This window comes from Gopherus evgoodei, chromosome 1, assembly GCF_007399415.2.
Source record: "Gopherus evgoodei ecotype Sinaloan lineage chromosome 1, rGopEvg1_v1.p, whole genome shotgun sequence".
Taxonomy (NCBI): domain Eukaryota; kingdom Metazoa; phylum Chordata; order Testudines; family Testudinidae; genus Gopherus; species Gopherus evgoodei.
Genome location: NC_044322.1, coordinates 97,142,561 through 97,160,983, shown reverse-complemented (window position 1 = coordinate 97,160,983; position 18,423 = coordinate 97,142,561). Strand labels below are relative to the sequence as shown.

Here is an 18,423-nt window from a genome sequence, read left to right as displayed (position 1 = left end):
TCTCAGGTGGCAATAAATAGTTACCTTGTTTGAAAAGGCTGCCTAATGTCACTTCAGATTCTCACTGAGATATTGAGTCTTGAAGGAGTACAGGACAAGTCTCCCGCAGGAGGTTGGCTTGGCTGGATTCACTGCAGGGAGCCATGGAGGTAGACAGGGATCGCTGGTGCCCAAAGGCCCAGTTTCAGAGTCTTGGAGGTCATGGGCCTGCCCCTGAGGAAGTGTGTGAATCCTTGGGGCTTGGCACACTAAGGAGGACACTCTTAGGGAATTGGTTTTAGGATGGGGCATAGACCAGATCCAGTGAATCCATGACAGTGAGCAACCGATAGCAATGACTAAAGCAGGGGTCGGCAACCTTTCGGAAGTGGTGTGCCAAGTCTTCATTTATTCACGCTAATTTAAGGTTTCACGTACCGGTAATACATTTTAATGTTTTTTAGAAGGTCTCTCTCTACAAGTTCATATATTATATAACTAAACTAGTGCTGTATTGTAAAATAAACAAGGTTTTCAAAATGTTTAAGAAGCTTCATTTAAAATTAAATTAAAATGTTGATCTTACGCCGCCGTCCTGCTCAGCCCACTGCTGGTCTGGAGTTCCATTCACCTAGGCCGGCAGGGGCTGAGCGGGGCCTGCAGCCGGACCCTAGCTGGGAAGGGTCTGGCAGCCAGAACTCCAGACCGGCACTAGGCTGTGCGGGGCTGGCAGCCGGGACCCCAGACTGGCACTGGACTGAGTGACTCAGCCCACTGCTGCTCAGGGGTTCCATCTGCCGGCTCCTGAGGGGGGTGCAGGGTATGTGTGGGGGTGCAGGTGTCAGGGCTAGGGTCGTGGGGGGGGGTGAAGGAGTCAACAGAGGGTTGGGTGCTACAGGGCACAGGGCAGGGGCCTGGGGGGTGCAGGGCTCAGGGCAGAGGGCTGGGTGACTGCCCCCCTCAGAACCCTCAACCTCCCTGCTCCTTGTCCCCTGACTACCGCCTCCTAAGAACCCTGCCCCTAACTTCCCCCCAGGACCCCACCCCCCATCTAAGCCTCCCTGCTCCTTGTCCCATGACTGCCCCACTAGGATCCTACCCCCTATCCACACCCAGACAGAACCCTCCGGACTCCCATGCCTATCCAGCCGCTCTCCGCACCCTGACAGGACCCCCAGAACTCTGGACCCATAAACCCCTCTCCGCTCCCTGCCTGCCCAAACCCCTCTCCACACCCCTACCTCCTGACAGCCCCCCTCAGGACTGCTGACTCATCCAACCCCCCCAGCTCCTTGTCCCCTGACCATGCCCTCCAGAGACCCCGCCCCATCTGTCTTTGGCACGTGTGCCATAGGTTGCCGACTCCTGGACTAAAAGTATAGCACAGACGGAGGGAGCATAAAAAGTATAAAAACACCTCCACTTACAGTAGAGAAGGACTAACAATATTTTGTCATTATTCAGTGCTTTTCATCCACAAACCTCAAGTATTTTACGAAAGATGGAAAATTATTATTCCCATTTTACAGAAGGGATAACTAAATTATCAACGATATACATAATCTGTCCAACAATACAATAGGCCAGAGGCAGAGAAGGGAACAGAACACAAATCTCCTGTTTTCCAGGTCCATGCTCAGTTGTCCCCTGGCTAACAGCCATCTCTCTCGGTCACCTAAACTTTGTTTCCCACAAAAGAACAAATAAATTCAGCAGTCCACCATCTAATCCTCAATCAGACAAATATCTGAAACAGATTGGAGAAACAAAGGCCCGAGATCAGCCAGTGGTAGCAATACTTACTTAAGCAAAATATCACATTTTTGCAACAATCAAATATACACAAATTGGAAATTATACTAACTCAGGAGAGAAACACAAAAGCAATGTAGCAAAAGAAAACCAATTTCTGTTGTAACGCTCACACACAATCTGTCCTCAGAGCAAACTCGTGACTAACAGCTGTTAACAGCGAACAAATGGAGAGAATCATTAACTGAAAACTCGTGGCCTGATTTTCAGAGGTGATGAGCACCCTCAACTCTCCCTGAAATTAGCACTTCTGTGCCAACAGTTTGATTTTTTTTTTTAAGAAGGTGCAGAAATATAGCATCAGCAAACTGAACTGTAAAAAATGCCCACTAGATTCCCAGATGCTTCGTATCATAAACAAGTTCAAAGTGTGGAGGAGAATGTCTTTAATCTGTTAATTTGTGTTTTCCCCAAATAAAAACAAATAGAAATGATTTTGAAAAAGTCAGTTGCCAATGTTTTTAATTTAGGTATTTGATGGACTTCAACCTCATATACAAGAAAGCTAATAAAGTTCTTTTAAAAACTTGTTGCAGATGGTCTCAGTAACATTTCAATAAATTGTATTGAAAAAAAGTGTGCCTATTTTTTCCAGAAATGCGTTTGCAAGTATACCACCACACCAGCTAAACTGCAGTAGTAACTCAAGCTGGCTTCATGTTAATGATCCACCCTTATCTGTTCAAGTTTTACTGAGATTTTTAGAAAGCAAATACCACTCCCTCAAACTCTCTGGAATGGAATATTGACCGTTAACAGCCATTAGAGCGTAAAGTATTTTTCTGCACATCTCCTTTATGATATTTTATTTGCAAAAACTTAGATTTTTTTCAGAATTGTGAACAGCTTTTTTTTAACATCTCAAATATTAACCGATTTAATATATTTGCGTTTGCTTTTGCCAAAGATGCAATTTGCATCTACAGTAGAACCTCAGAGTTACGAACACTTCAAGAATGGAAGTTGTTTGTAAATCTGAAATGTTCATAACTGAACAAAACATTTTGGTTGTTCTTTCCAAAGTTTATAACTCAACATTGATTTAATACAACTTTGAAACTTTACTATGCAGAAGAAAAATGCTGATTTTTACCATCTAATTTAAATGAAACAAGCACCAGTTTCCTTCCTTCTTAAGTTTCTTGTCAATTTAAAAAAAAAAAAAAAGAAAGAAAACCTTTCCCTTTAGTTTTTAGTAGTTTACATTTAACACAGCACTGTACTGTATTTGCTCTTTTTTTGTTGTTTTTGTCTCTAATGGTGCCTGACTGCGTTCTTTCAGTTCCAAATGAGGGATGTGGTTGACTGGTCAGTTCGTAACTCTGGTGTTCATAACAATAAGGTTCTACTGTATGTAGAATTGTAGAAGCATGTGGTTGCAAGGGACCTAGTCCATCCCCCTGTGCAGGACCAAGTATACTTATACCGTCCCTGGCAGGTGTTTTTAAATACCTCTAATGATGAAGATTCTACAACCTCCATTAGCAACTTACACCAGTACTCAAGAATAACTATCCTTAAAGTTAAAAAGTTTAGATCTAACCTAAATCTCCCTTGCTACAGATAAGCCGATTACCTCTTCTTCTACCTTCAATGGACATGGAGAACAATTGATCCCTATCCTCTTTAATAGCAGCCCTTAATGTATATGAAGACTTATTAGATCCTCCTTCAGTCCTTTTTTCTCAAGACTAAACATGCCCCATTTTTTTTTTTCGCTTGGTTTTTTAAACACATCCTCTTCATAGGTCAGGTTTTCTAAAATATATATATAATTTTTGTTGCTCTCCCCGGACTCTCTTCAGTTTGTCCACATCTTTCTTCAAGTGTGATATCCAAAACTGGACAGAGTACTCCAGCTGAGGCCTCATCAGTGCCGAGCAGAATGAGACAACTACCTCACCTGTCCTACATACGACACCCCTATTAATACTGCATCATGTTGTTGTCTTATATTTAATTTGTCATCCACTATCATTCCCAATCTTCTTCTGCAGTACTACTGCTAGGCAGTTATTCCCCATTTTGTAGTTATGCATCTGATTTTTCCTTCTTAAGTGTAGTACTTTGCACCTGTCTTTACTGAATTTCATCTTTTTCATATCAGAATAATTCTCCAGTTTGTCAAGGTAATTTTGATTTATCATTCTGTCTTCCAAAGCACAAACTCTCCCAGCTTGGTGTCATCTACAAATGTTATAAGCATATTCTTTATTCCATTATCAAAGTCATCAACATTTTTCATTAAATAGTACTGGACCAGGGACAGACCCCTGTGGGACCCCACTATATACATCCTCCCAGTTAGACAACAAACCATTAATAACTACTCCGAGTACAGTTTTTCAACCACTTGGGCACCCACTTGATAATTATTTCATCTAGACCACATTTCCTTAGTTTCCTTATGAGAATGTTACGTGCAACTATGTCAGAAGTCTTACTAATGTCCAGATATAGCATGTCTAATACTTCCCCCATCCCTATCCACTATGTAAACTATTTGCTCCTTTTTCCTCCTGGATCTTCATTTAAAAAACAAAAACAAAATATTTACACCTGTCAGAAACCAACAGTTTGAACCAGAGCTAGGAATAGCATAGATCAGGGGTCGGCAACCTTCGGCATGCAGCCCATTAGGGTAATCCACTGGTGGGTCATGAGACATTTTGTTTACATTGACCATCCGCAGACACGGCCCCCCGCAGCTCCCAGTGGCCATGGTTCGCCATTCCCAGTCAATGGGAGCTCCAGAAAGCGGTGGTCAGCACATCCCTGTAGCCCATGCTGCTTCCCACAGCTCCCATTGGCCAGGAACGATGAACTGCGGCCACTGGAAGCTGCGGGGGGCTGTGCCTGTGGACAGTCAGTCAATGTAAACAAAATGTTTCACAGCCTGCCAGCAGATTACCCTGCTGCGTGCCGAAGGTTGCCGACTCCCGTATACATTCTACAGCTGCTGTCACAGGGACCAAAAATTGACCTCTACCTTAAAAGAACAAGTGAGTCTAATGTTTTTCCTTTAAACTATTTTACTTCTTAAGCATTTCCTTGAAGAGAGGTGTAGGGGAGGGCAGAAAGGTTGCATTCTTTTTGCTGTTTTATGGTACACCTCTACTCCGATATAACACTGTACTTGGTTGCCAAAAATATCTTACTGCATTATAGGTGAAACCGCGTTATATAAAACTTGCTTTGATCCAATGGAGTGCGCAGCCCCGCCCCCCTGGAGCACTGCTTTACCGCATTATAGCCGAATTTGTGTTATATCGGGGTAGAGGTGTATATAGAGAAAGTTGGAGAGGTTGAAGGGGTGTGTGTGTGTGTGTGTGTTGGGAGAGGTAGGAGTTCTGAGTGTTTGTTTTTATTTTTTACCCTAAAAACATCAGTAATGTCTTATGTTTCCCTGTTTTGCTTGAGGTCTTTCTCAGGAGAGACATGTGCATTGGGAACCTTTTTTAGCCCTGAGGTGAAGGAGGACATTGGGGTGAATCCTGAACACATCTTGCAAAAGAGGAAAAAAATCTCAGTTATTCTACTCCTTTCACAGCCTCCCAATGAATAACTCCAAGCTCTGCTCTGTTGCTCCTCAGCTTTCCACATCAGCAGCATCAAATGGACATGACTCTTGAAAGTTTCACAACTTCCCATATGATTTTGAATAGCAACACTGAAACTGACCAAAATCTTGTCAGTCTGCTGCTGCTATTGTTGCCTGGCAATGCTATGAACCCCACCTGCTGGAACAGTCATGTTTTGACTCCAGAATTCAACATTGCATCAATTTATGTTTGGTTCAATTTGGAAGGATATCCTCACAACCACAAGGGCTAGACCCTAATTCTCTTTAAAATGAAAGCTTAAGTTTTGTAGAAGTTAGCAGCTTAGGCCTTTCTCAATCACAAGCGGGCTCCTCCCACTTGACACTAAAGAGCAAGAGTGGTGGATTTCAAGCTGTGTGTATATACTACATTCTTTTTCTGTGCTTCCTTGCTTATAAAAAGTAGTTTATTAAAATGATGTTAGTTACTTTCCTTTTAAATGCATATTGCATCATTTTGGTTAAATTGGGAAGCTTTTTAAATTTTAATGGAAAAACGAGTTTCCCAGCAGGAACAAGCCTCCCAAACTAGAGGTATTAAGATATTTATTATCATGAAGGGAAACATATAATGAATGTTGTTTACTAAATTAAAATGTACTAAGTTAAATGTTATAAATTATGTAGAGAGGAATCTAAAATCCATCTGAAACAGTAAAAAGGATTTGGCATGTATATGGATGGAACTGAAAAACACACACGTTCTTGAAGCACGGGAGGAGAATGAAAGCACTGTTTAGGGAGGAGCTGTGGTTGATTATATGGCATTATAATTGTATATAATTCTTTTAAAGGAAAAACAAAAGAACCCCAAAACTCCACCACCTTTGCCACCTTCCCCAAAGACCTTACAAATAAAGGCCCTGAAAAGTCTCAAATCCCACTAGCTGCCCTGTGCAGACATGCCAATAAGCCCCCATGCAAGTGCAGAGGTCTTCCTGAGTGGATGCAGTTGCAAGATCAAAGCCTCAAAATACATCTGTTTTGAAGCAGTTTGCAGCATAGAAAGTTGCATGGACCTAGCTCTTCCAAATGTCAGTGAAAGGTAAAGAGCACAGACTGGTCATGCTTCCTAACTGCATGTACTCCGATACAGCAGTTGGAAAAATATTGTTTTCTAAAATAGCTGGAGGGAAAGCTAGAGCTGGAATAGCTTATTGCATTAGATTGTTACCCACGCTCAAGTCTGAAATGTCCTCTGAAAGGACTTTGAACTCGGGATAATTCTTAGTGAATGCTTATGTGCAACAAATATGAGGCATGATGTCTCACAATCCATGTCTTTGTTCTGCATGTCAGAGATGCTATCAGTCAGAAGAAGAGTGCATTTCTAGAATGATGGGGAAGCTTGCACTACACTTAATAGGGAAAAGCATACATTTAACTAGCTCCTAGGATTTCAAACTATATCTCCTTTGGAGTGGGATGGGGACTTGAAAAATATTAACTATATTGCACTTGTCAGATATTGTATAAACATTTTAAACTGTACACAGGGAATATAATCAATATAATGAATTAGAGGCACCATATTTCCTAAGATTAGTAGTTTATTTTGTTTAGCAGATCAGTTCATAAATACTAATATCAGAGAACTTTTCAAAATAGGAAGTAATGAACTAAAATACTTCAAAAACTAAATTTAGTAACCAGCTAAAATAGAACAACAAAAAACACCAAAAGCTAAAAGGTAGGAGTTTTGCAATAGTCTCTCTCTCTCTCTCTCTCTTTGGGTGACTCACGTAACTTTTCTAGTCAAACTTCCCTCATCTCTAACTCAGGGACAACTATTTTATTAACTATATCATAGAGAAATCTCAGTATGTTTCATGAAATTAAAAAAATTACCATTTTATACATAGGCAATTGAGCCAGAGAGGTTAGAGAAGTTGCCCAAGGCAACTCAGTGACAGATGAGAACAGAACCCAAGTCTCTTGCATCATAGTCACTGAACCATGGTACCTCTGAAAAAAAAAAAAATATATTCTGGTATGCTTCGTTAACCATAAAAATAATATTTAAGATATTTTACTATTAAATGCTTTGAGCACACAAATCTTCAATGGCTTGTTAAATATCATTGATCACAGAGTTATATTAAATTTTTTTTGTCATTCTGAGTCACATGTAAAGAAAGGATGGTTGGTCTTCAAAACAAAAACTAGGAACACTTACTCCCCCCCTCCCACAAACACACACACACACACACAAAGTCATATTTCCTCATTTAGCAAATACAACTTAGATAAATTACAAAACTTAATAAATGGAAAGGAAACGAAACAAGATTTCTCTAGGCCTTTCCCTTGCATATGAATGCAATAAAAGATTTTTTTTTTATATTTTGTTATTTTTAGTAGCAATTTAATTCATGAAAAATCTGATACTTCTAGCAGTCTCCACTGCTATAATATAGGAAATAAAACATCACTAGAGATCTATAGTTTAGGTGAACAAAGAGCAAGATACACAGCACTATCACCCAGTGCTTAGGAAAATACCAGAAGCTTAGAATAGGGAAGAAACCACTGTCACAACAACATTTGAAAATATTACTGCTTTGAACTGTTTTTGAAGCTATTCAAACTGAAATAATTATGAGAGTAACGACAGCCATCTGTTACATTGTTTAATGCTACTCTGCTGTATAGTACAATATTACAAATAATGGTGGTACAGGAGCAATTGTTTCAATTCAACAATTCAATCAATTAGCCATCAATGAACTACAACATCAGTATCTGGAGATTCAATTCACAAAATACTTTTAAAAATCACTGACTAATCATTTCATTTTCCAACTCTTACCGGAACATCAAAAATTTCCTGGGTATCATCCAGCATCTGGATTTTGATGGAGATAAGTTTCCCTGGAGGTGTCATAGGCAGTTTCTGTCCATGTTCCAATGTACTGATCCCAGCATTTTCCTGAGCTCCTAACCGGGATCCGGCAGTTGGTCTCTGGTCCGTTTCACCCATGTTTCAAAAAAAACACGTTTCTCAAGTCTGATAGACGAAGAAGGATAAAGAAAAGAGAAAACTCAGTAAGAAAGATAGCTGATCAAAGGCATTAGAGTACATAAATTTACACTGGAGAATTGCAAAATTAACATTTGATGTAATGCTCTACAAGCTAAAATCAGTGATACGAAGGGGAATGAAAATACTCAAACCTCATGCTTTAGGACATAAGCTAATCACCTGCAGGGGTCAACTCTGGAAGCAGGATATATGAGACACACACACAAAAAGCAAAGTTTCAAATAATTATAGCAATTTCTATGTTCTTATGACCCAGAATGTCGACACCAACAGCAGCTCTAAGGTTTGGATGTTGGTATTGTCCCAGTGTAAGGTGGTCAAGAACCGTGGGAATCAGGTTGCTGTAGCATTAGAACAATAGCATTGGATCTGAAAAAGCAAAATCACCATGGCATAGCCAAGCGTTAGTTTTGATCTTTCACAGAATCCCAGAAATAGGAGTGAAGACCAAGGAGAGGACCTTGCCACATCACTTTAAAAGACACACTTTTTCCAGTACCTTCTTGCTCACATAATCCCCCGCAGAAATTACAATTTCTTGTTTGCATTTAAGACAGGTCAACCCCAGTGAACTAGAAGTTGAGAGACTTGTTTTCTGAGTTTCCATTTAACTTCTGCACTACTTTATAACAGCATACTTCTAGCATACAAACTGCCCTGTTCTACAACGACAAGAGCTGCGATGATCTGGAAGAGCATGATTTTTCATTAACTTGCATGACTTTGAATTTTTTTATTCAATTCAAGGGTAATTCATTTTATTTGCCAAACCTCACACATCATTCTATTTCACTCTTTTCCTTTGTCTTTGTGACATCTAACTGGGTTTCTGATGGAAGCTGCTGCTACTGTCTATTTGTCTAGCTTGGTAATTGCACTTCCATTCCTCATGCTTTTTACATGCTGATCAATGACCATTAACAAGCATGTCACAAACAGGAAGAATGGAAATGTAACTTTACAGCTGAACAAACATGCAGCAGCAACAGAGCCAATCATTCTCCAGATTTTTACTTGGGGTCAAAATGCTGGAGAACTTATGGAAAAAATATCAGAAAGGAACTACAAATTATATATTAGCACAACATATTACCAGTGCCACAAAATATTGAAAAGAAGTTGGAATATTGAAATAAAATACTAACACCTCTGTAAGGACAGACAAGTGGAGTGAAAACAGTTCTGCCTTATGCAGAGTACGCCATTTATTCCACATCACTTTCCAACTACTTAAAAACACTTATTTTGCAGGGAAGAGGAGATTTTCCTCTTCTCAAATAAACTGTCCACACCGATATTTTCATATGCACAAGGTGCCTGGGGATCCAACCTCAAAATACCACTGTTAAGCACTGCAGTGCCAACTTGCAAAAGTAGTGAGTAAACTGGGCACAAGAGCAGGTTATGGGAGAACACAATTCCACACTTACAGCTGAACAGGCACAACTGAGGGGCATATAAGCATTTAAGTAAAAAACCTTCAGACAGCACACCTAAAGATGTCCCTATGGGAATATACAGTTGTGTCATTCACTGTATGACAAGTTGAGAACTTGTGCAATGGAACAGAAAAGGGACAGACCGTGCTACGTGTCAGTACGGAGATTATGTTAATATATAATTTGACCAAGTGCAAGCCAAATGTTAACATGAGCCAAATCATTTTGAAATTATTTACAAATCAGGAGTGTTCTGCAAAATAGAGGATCTGAAAGTGGCGCCATGAGACAGGAATGCAACATTACAGCAAAATATAGAAGGTAAAAGCTACCCAAGTGATGCTTCCACTATCAATGGGGTAGATTTTAAATCCTTTACACACACGATAATGAAGATAACAGGACTACAGTTCTTACAGAACAACAATTATTCCAGGGAGAAAATAAAAAAGTAAAAAACAGCAGCCAGAGTAGCTCCAGGAGAATCTGCTCAACAGGTACTCTGATACCACAGCAATAAATACAATATACTTTTCTAGATTAGAGAGATATTATCCTATAAAGGACAAGGGGAAAAACAAATGGACAGTCTACATTACAAAACTAAGTGTTTCTGCCTGGTTATTTAACCGTTGCTGAAGCCTAGAGTTAAAGCATTACATATTTATTATTTCTACTTCAGAGTCCTTGGGTACTATTAATTGGGATTAGGGCCCCATTATGGCAGGTGCCGTACAAACGCAAGAAACAGTCCCTGCCTCAGGGAGCTAGCTCACAGTCTTGAATTTGGATAGTAAGAGAGGTAAATACTAAACAAATTGAGGGAAAGGAGGGGACAAGATAACAGTAGTGACAGCTGAAGTTAAGTAAGTTAGGGCTTGTCTACATCAGAAAGTTGCAGCGCTGGTGAGGGAGTTACAGCGCTGCAACTTTGAAGGTGTACACATCTGCAGGGCACCACCAGCGCTGCAACTCCCTGTTTGCAGCGCTGGCCGTACTCCCGTTTTGTCTCGGGTGTAGAGGATCCAGCGCTGGTGATCCAGCGCTGGTAATCCAATGTAGACAGTTACCAGCGCTTTTCTTGACCTCCGTGGAAGGAGGAAGCCTCTGGTAATCAAGCTGGTTTCCTTTCCCGGTTTGCTCTCTCGGTCCCGGAGCCAGCCAGCAAACCGCAGGGAAGGAGACCTGCTTGCTCGGGGTTCCGGGACCGAGAGAGCAAACCGGGAACGCCGCGGTTTGCTCTCTCGGTCCCGGAGCCAGCCAGCAAACCGCAGGGAAGGAGACCTGCTTGCTCGGGGTTCCGGGACCGAGAGAGCAAACCGGGAAAGGAAACCAGCTTCGCCGCGGTTTGCTCTCTCGGTCCCGGAACCCCGAGCAAGCAGGTCTCCTTCCCTGCGGTTTGCTGGCTGGCTCCGGGACCGAGAGAGCAAACCGCGGCGTTCCCGGTTTGCTCTCTCGGTCCCGGAACCCCGAGCAAGCAGGTCTCCTTCCCTGCGGTTTGCTGGCTGGCTCCGGGACCGAGAGAGCAAACCGCGGCGTTCCCGGTTTGCTCTCTCGGTCCCGGAACCCCGAGCAAGCAGGTCTCCTTCCCTGCGGTTTGCTAGCTGGCTCCGGGACCGAGAGAGCAAACCGCGGCGTTCCCGGTTTGCTCTCTCGGTCCCGGAACCCCGAGCAAGCAGGTCTCCTTCCCTGCGGTTTGCTGGGTGGCTCCGGGACCGAGAGAGCAAACCGCGGCGAAGCTGGTTTCCTTTCCCGGTTTGCTCTCTCGTCCCGGAACCCCCCTTGAAGCCGCCCAACAGCGCTGCAGTGTGGCCACATCTAACACCACTTGCAGCGCTGGTTGCTGTAAGTGTGGCCACTCTGCAGCGCTGGCCCTATACAGCTGTACTAATACAGCTGTAACAACCAGCGCTGCAAAATTTTAGATGTAGACATGGCCTTAGTAAACATGCATTTTACCCATTACAAATCATCACCTTATTCCTGCACACACCTCCCCACCAGCTTAACTTTAAATTAAGTGCATGATTAATTGTTTGCGGGACTGGGGCCTAGGTTTGTTTCCATCCACACATTAAGAAGAAAAAGATGTTAAAAACCTTGCTTAATCACATGACTTTTATAGTGGTTTAGACAGATCCAAAACCAGTTTAAATTTTCAAAGAAAAGATATATACAGACAGGTGAAAAGAAAAGAAACCATAAGATTTAGATAGTGTCCAAAAGGCCAAAGGGAAAATATAAGACAACAGTCCTATAAACAAGTTAGTGGAACTATGATAGTCAATTTGAATTCTTTTTTTTTTTTTTTTTTAAAAAGGAAGGCGTATGGACAATTAGGATTTAATAAAGATTTTTTAAGTGCTACTATTAAAAAACAGCTATGGAAACATTTGGAAAACGTGAATGTATTCAGTATAATGTTCCAAATGAATGCTGTTCAACCTAGTGAATTTCTGACTTTTATTTAAAAAAAGTCTGTCCCCGCCTCCCTACTTTTTACTGGAGAAGACTAGGTAGGATACAGATCTTCAAAAAGGAAGAGCAAGAGTGTATGTGTTTCTGAGAGGAAAGTGATTCAAGCAACTATCCACAAGTATATCTAACTTCAATGCCTAGTAAAATTTTTGGAAGCGAGCAATTTCAAAAGGGACCTAAAGGATGACAGTGGATACCAGCTTGCAAAGTAATGATATTTTTGGCTGAATATAATTCATGGAGAAAGGAGTAAAAATATTTTCACACATACTTGTGATGAGAATGCCCTTATAAATTATTCATCATTGGTTCTAGGCACCTTAATATTTGGGGGGAGGAGGGGGATAGACAGCTGAAGGGAATTCAGAGAAGATAACTTAAAATAATTAAGGAGGTCTTGAGGGAATTTACTTATGAAACAATAAGTGGATATGCATAGCTAGGCTGAATACCAATGGAGAAGAGGTAGGGATAACAAGTCTGCAAATATTTAAAGGTGTAAACAACAAAGAAGATGGTGAACTGTTCAGAGTAGAAAAAAAAGGTATAACTAGGAGTAACAAGAAGAATGAAAAATTTCTGCAACAGTAAGAAATCAGATTATCCATTTGAAATAAAGATACACTTACATTCAAAAAATGTACATTATTTGTTGGTTAATGATTTGCATTCATACTCAAGTGATATTAAACCTATCTGTGATTAGAAAATGAAATTTCTAAAAGGTATTGTGCTGATTTATTTTAACAAACTAAAAACAAACACACACAAAATGCTGGCTCAAGGACAAAGTCCAACAGTAGATTTGTGTGTAATTGGAGATTATAGGCATAGCAGTGATGAAAGAGCCTATGAAGTAATTCAAACATAATGCATACGGTTAGAAGTCAATGTGGTAAGTGGCAAATGTTCAAACCATGCCAAGCGAAGTGACTCAATCAGCTATGTTGTCTGGGAAGCGAAGACTAGAGAAAATACAAGTAATCAAAATTCATCTCTTGAGTTGGAGTCACCACTCACCAGGTAGACCAATCCAGGCTAAAATACCCAGACGAGAGATTTACATTTTTTTAAATAAAACAAATACATTCGGAAGGACAGGGTTGTGAAGGAAAGTCTAGAGCAGATCAGCTGTTTCATTTTATTTATTTATTTTTTAAATAGTACCCTGATTCTGCTTGGCTTTCACTGTTCCTTATCAAGAAATTTTGAGAATTTTCAAAAGCTCCTATCAAATAGGGTCAGTTTCCTTATTTTATTATAACAAAGGCAAACAGAAAAATATTGAAGAGCTACTTCTAACCATCAACATCTAGATCACTAATAAATGTACACGTACCACATTATTTGTTATTTAAAAATTCTCCTCGTGTATGCTTATACCTACAAAAAGGTTCCCAAACAAAAAAATTTGCATTTCAATACTGACAGAAATCCAGCAGATTTTCCTTATGTTGGTGGACAGGACTGTTGAAAGCAATGAAGTGCATGATCACATTTTTAAAAGAGAAATGTGGGAAAAGCAGATGATTTACTAAAACTTTTAGAAACTGAAAGTTAAGAGAACTCTTTTAATGGAGAAATATTTTGAAGGGGGTAGGTGATCCTTTGTCACCCAAGGTTTCAAATTTGGCTGTCTGACAAGAAAACATGGTTATCCCAATTTGCAGACTCTCTTTTTATTCTCTCAAATGAAATATTGTTGATGTTTCTATTGTCCAATTGCATTTCTAAGTGTTCCATTTATTCTGTTTTGGATTATTGAGCCGCGGTGTCATCTTAAGTTGGTTTTAGTGGGTCTGATTGTCACTTGGTCTTATCCTTTATTTCCCTGCTTTAATATAGTGGCATTTGATTTTATATTCTGACTGATGACATTCTAAACCATATAGGTTCTGGAATAATAATCCCTTAATAGCAACATCTTCAAGCACATAAACTTAGTATTTTCTATAGCTTTGTCTCTAAAGACCCAGAAACATTTACCCCTTCAAATTTGTCACTCGAAAGATAATTTTTCAGACATAAAAGACCAAAGATAGTGTCATTCTGCTACAATTTCCAGAACTGCACATTCTAGCTTTTTACAAAAAGTTTCAAACAACCAGAGATCCTTTTCTTGAAGAAGAGACAGAGGTCAGCCGTGGTGAAAGAATTCACCCAATCACCCTGCCTTGATCTCCTTTAGAATACACTTGTGTTACCTTAAACCTTGACTCAGTTTTTGCACCGTTTCAAATGGATGACACACAAAACAACAACAAAATTATCATCTTCAATGCCCTGCCTTGATTAGCAATCCAGTGCACAGTGCCAAAACAGATCAGTCATCTCAAAGTCAAATCTGTCTTTCAAAATACATTCAAGCTATTCAATATGGCAAGAGTCTATTTTGTGGTCCAGAACAAGCACAAAGTATCTTATCTATATTTAGCTTGTATACCATTCTATTTGCCTACATTCATCGCTACATCTAAATTCAGGCCAAACAGTTTTAATTTGAGCTCTGTTGTCTTCATTACCACAAGTCTTAAAGTGGTTTACAATTTACCACGAGCTATCCCAGATTCCAACTCTCCTACTGTATGTTAGTACAGAGTATAAGGATTCCCATCTAATGTTTGCTATCTCTTGCTCAGCTACATGCCTACCAATGAATCCATCAACAAGTGCAATAATAAACAGATTTCTGCATGTGTTTGAGACACTTGCCAAGTCTTACACTCCATGACTATTAACATTGGTCTGCAAGTTGCAAGGTATTTCAAATCTTCTAAAACTAAAATTGTGTTAAGTGATTGTGTGAATAGTGTTAAACAAAGTGGCAGATTTTTTTGATCCCCTCATGGTACGGTTTTTAGAGCAATCTACTACTGGGAGTTTCTTGCATACACAGGGACACATTTTTGCTTCCGTGAATTTCACACGAGCAGCACAGCAGTCATGTACATGATGAGGAGATTAACTAACATCCTTAAACACACTAATGAGAGGTTTGCCCTTATCAGAAAGCTTCTTGGGCTTTCTGCAAGTTACACAAAACATTTGATTCCAAGGATATTTGGCTTTCCCTGAATTTGGAAGAACGTGTGTGTGTTATTCGTATTCCTTAGCATAATTTTTTTTGCCACATTATGTATGATGTACTTGACGCAGAGCTTTCAATGTTACCTGCTGCTGATTCAGGCCATTTGTTGTTTTTAAAGCCTTTTGTTTTGGACTCCCCCACACACATCTGCCCATCTCCAAACAACAAAAGCATCAGACAAGGGCGGTCTTGTGTGTTCCAGATGTTTTCCAAATATATACATAAGTTAACCAGGTCTGTGAATAGAGTTTTGGATTTGTTGGTGTTTTTTTTTCAACAAATGCTTGTTTCAATAGGTAGTGTGTAAATTAATGACTGAATCTGCAAGTTAAACTTCCTGGTCCTAGAAGCAGCAGTTACATCGCAAGCTTGCAGCTGCAAACTAAACATGAGAGGTTCAGCCCCTCTCTTTCTCCTCCTAAACCCAGAGGAAGCCCCATCTTTTTCCTTCCCTACTACTCCTAAACTGTTCTGTCCAACTTATTCTCTGACAGCAGCCCAATGACGCTGTGCTTGATGTTATTCAATTTGCCCCCAGTATCCTCTGGTGCCCTTATCTGGCCGAGGAGACTTCTATTTGTCCTGAGCTCTGGGACAACAGGCTTTTTCTGCTGCTTAAAGCAGAGAGACAGGAAGGGTAAGCGTCACCACACCACCAAGGAGAAGAAGAGCTGTCCTCCTCCCTCCCCCTTACTTTAATCCATGGATTTTCACACACCCCCCCAAATCTGCTGTAATAGGAAGTTCCTGGATCCAGATAAGAACAAAAACAGGAGTGTGACAGAATCCTCAAAGTAATGAGATAAAGCCCTGAAACAGGCAGTAGAAAAGAAAAAACAAAAACAAAAAAAAACTTTTGTTCCTAACCAGTTCTGTGAAGAAGGCAGTTCACACAGTTTCTGTACCCAGCCAAACTGAAGGCACTGTATAAAAACAGTAGTTTTAATTATTCTTAGAAGGAAAATTTCTTTTATCTACTGGATACAATGAAGGTTTAGCTCTAATTGCTCAGTCTGTGACTCTCCCAATGACTGTTCAGGGCTCATTAGCTTCTTTTTCCTTTACAGAATGTGGACACTTCACAGCACAGGCGAATTCTAATCCACATATTCTATGTCACTATCACATTTTAGCACAAGGGACTGACTACATGATAAAAATATCTATTTTGATTACATAGATTAGAACTGAAATATTGACCTAGACACTCTAGACTTAACAGATCATACACTATTCAGTTATGTACACCTTTGTAACGTTCTCGCTTGTACACATCAATAGGCAAGGCACCTGTTTTAAGTTTAAAATGTCTTCATTCTGCTCCACCTCCCCTACTCACATAGAGCAAGTTCTTACAGTACAGTACACAAAGTTTCAACATTGTTGTATGAGAGGAAAGCTTTTATTTTATTGTGATGTGTACTGGCTGCTTCTTTAATCCCTTTGGTTTTATGTTTCAACAGCCAATCTGAAAACTGGGTTTTAAGGAAAGTTCCAGCTTACTGATACCTACATTTTGTTTCCTTGAGATGGATTATATTCTTATAGCGCTAATACTCATGCCTCTTTACTCATAATAGGTGCAAAAATGAAAGTTTAACAATGCACTGCAGCTGACAACATCGAATTTAAAAAACAGATGGCTCAAGAAATTAAAAATAGGAGCTTCTTGTGAAGCACTCAAGAACACACACACACACACACACACAGTTCTGCAGTAATCGTCAAACATACTGTAGTAACACTATTGGAAGTTGTAGTGGTTTGGGACTATTACTTTGGAATGCTTGTAGCATTTTTTAAAATAAGGGTACAACTGCATCATCATATGGGTTATAACCACATCACAACATCTAAAAAAATATACAAGATTTATATTACTGCTGAAGTGCTATAGATGATCATAAAAAGAATAAAGCTTCTAGTCTCATTTTTCCAGTCACAGCCCAAGCTAATGATCAACTAGGTGACCAACAGTACCCTTGATTTGTCATGTGAGAAGCGTAAGTAAAAGCGGGTAAAATCTCAAAGAAGCTCTTTAGTCCAATATTAATATGGATCTCTTTTGATGCAATTAGAAGCTCTTTCCAAAACTCTTGTGTGCTCTTTCATGCAGTCATTCCGCATAAATAAAGCTGTTGCACCAGCTGGAATGTTCAATGCTCATTCACCCATATAACTCCTTATCTGGAGCCAAGTAGAATGCAGTTGGGGGAGGGGGAGAAACCTAGAAGGAAATCAGATTAAGCAGAATTCTGAAAAGATCTAGAAATGGAAAGTCATACCCAGCCTGAAGTAACAAAAATGTAGATATTTCCCATGAGATAAAAACCATGTCAAAAGAATACTTAAGACTATGCTACATTATTTAATACTACTATACTATAAATCTGAAGAAGTCCTGTTCTTAAGAAATAAGTAGCTGGATTGAATACTGGTACACAATATCTCAGGCCAGGACATGTGGTTTATAGTCATTATATTATTAAAAATCACAGAACCATAAAATAGAGGCTGATTATGTATCTATATGACACACTGCAACAAAATAGTATATAAGGAATATTTTACTGTTATAAGTTTGCGATAGCCATGTGGCATAAGCATGCTAAAACCCACAAAGGACAATACTATGAATGTTTAACATCATGCATCTTGGGAAGAGGCTGTCACACTGTCTGGAGTGGCTCAAGGCCACAAATGGCAACCTCATGGCAGACTATCAAGAAGCAAAGTAAAACCCCCCAAATGATTGTATGTTCTACAGTATAATAGGAGTTCACATTTTTTTTTACTGGGTTGGTGAAATCTAAAGCACTATAACAGTCTTACCGTGGAGTAGGACACAGACAGTTCCTTTGGGCATTCCAATCTACGGAGACCAGACATTCCAATATTAGGGACTTTGTCTTGTATGAACAACTATTACACCCCATATACCTCAGGGGGGCTGGGGGAAAGAAGAGAACTGTCCCGATTTTTC

General features: G+C 40.0%; 1 protein-coding gene across 2 annotated transcripts in view; it reads right to left on the bottom strand.

Moving 5' to 3' along the window:
* Window positions 1-18,423, bottom strand: part of FARP1 (FERM, ARH/RhoGEF and pleckstrin domain protein 1) — a 396,739-nt gene that overhangs the window by 277,685 nt on the left and 100,631 nt on the right. For both annotated transcript variants that reach the window (XM_030567707.1, XM_030567716.1), the window contains exon 2: window positions 8,202-8,399. In XM_030567707.1, the coding sequence (XP_030423567.1) occupies window positions 8,202-8,372 (171 nt within the window). In that variant the 5' untranslated portion in view covers window positions 8,373-8,399. The remainder of the gene's footprint in view (window positions 1-8,201; window positions 8,400-18,423) is intronic.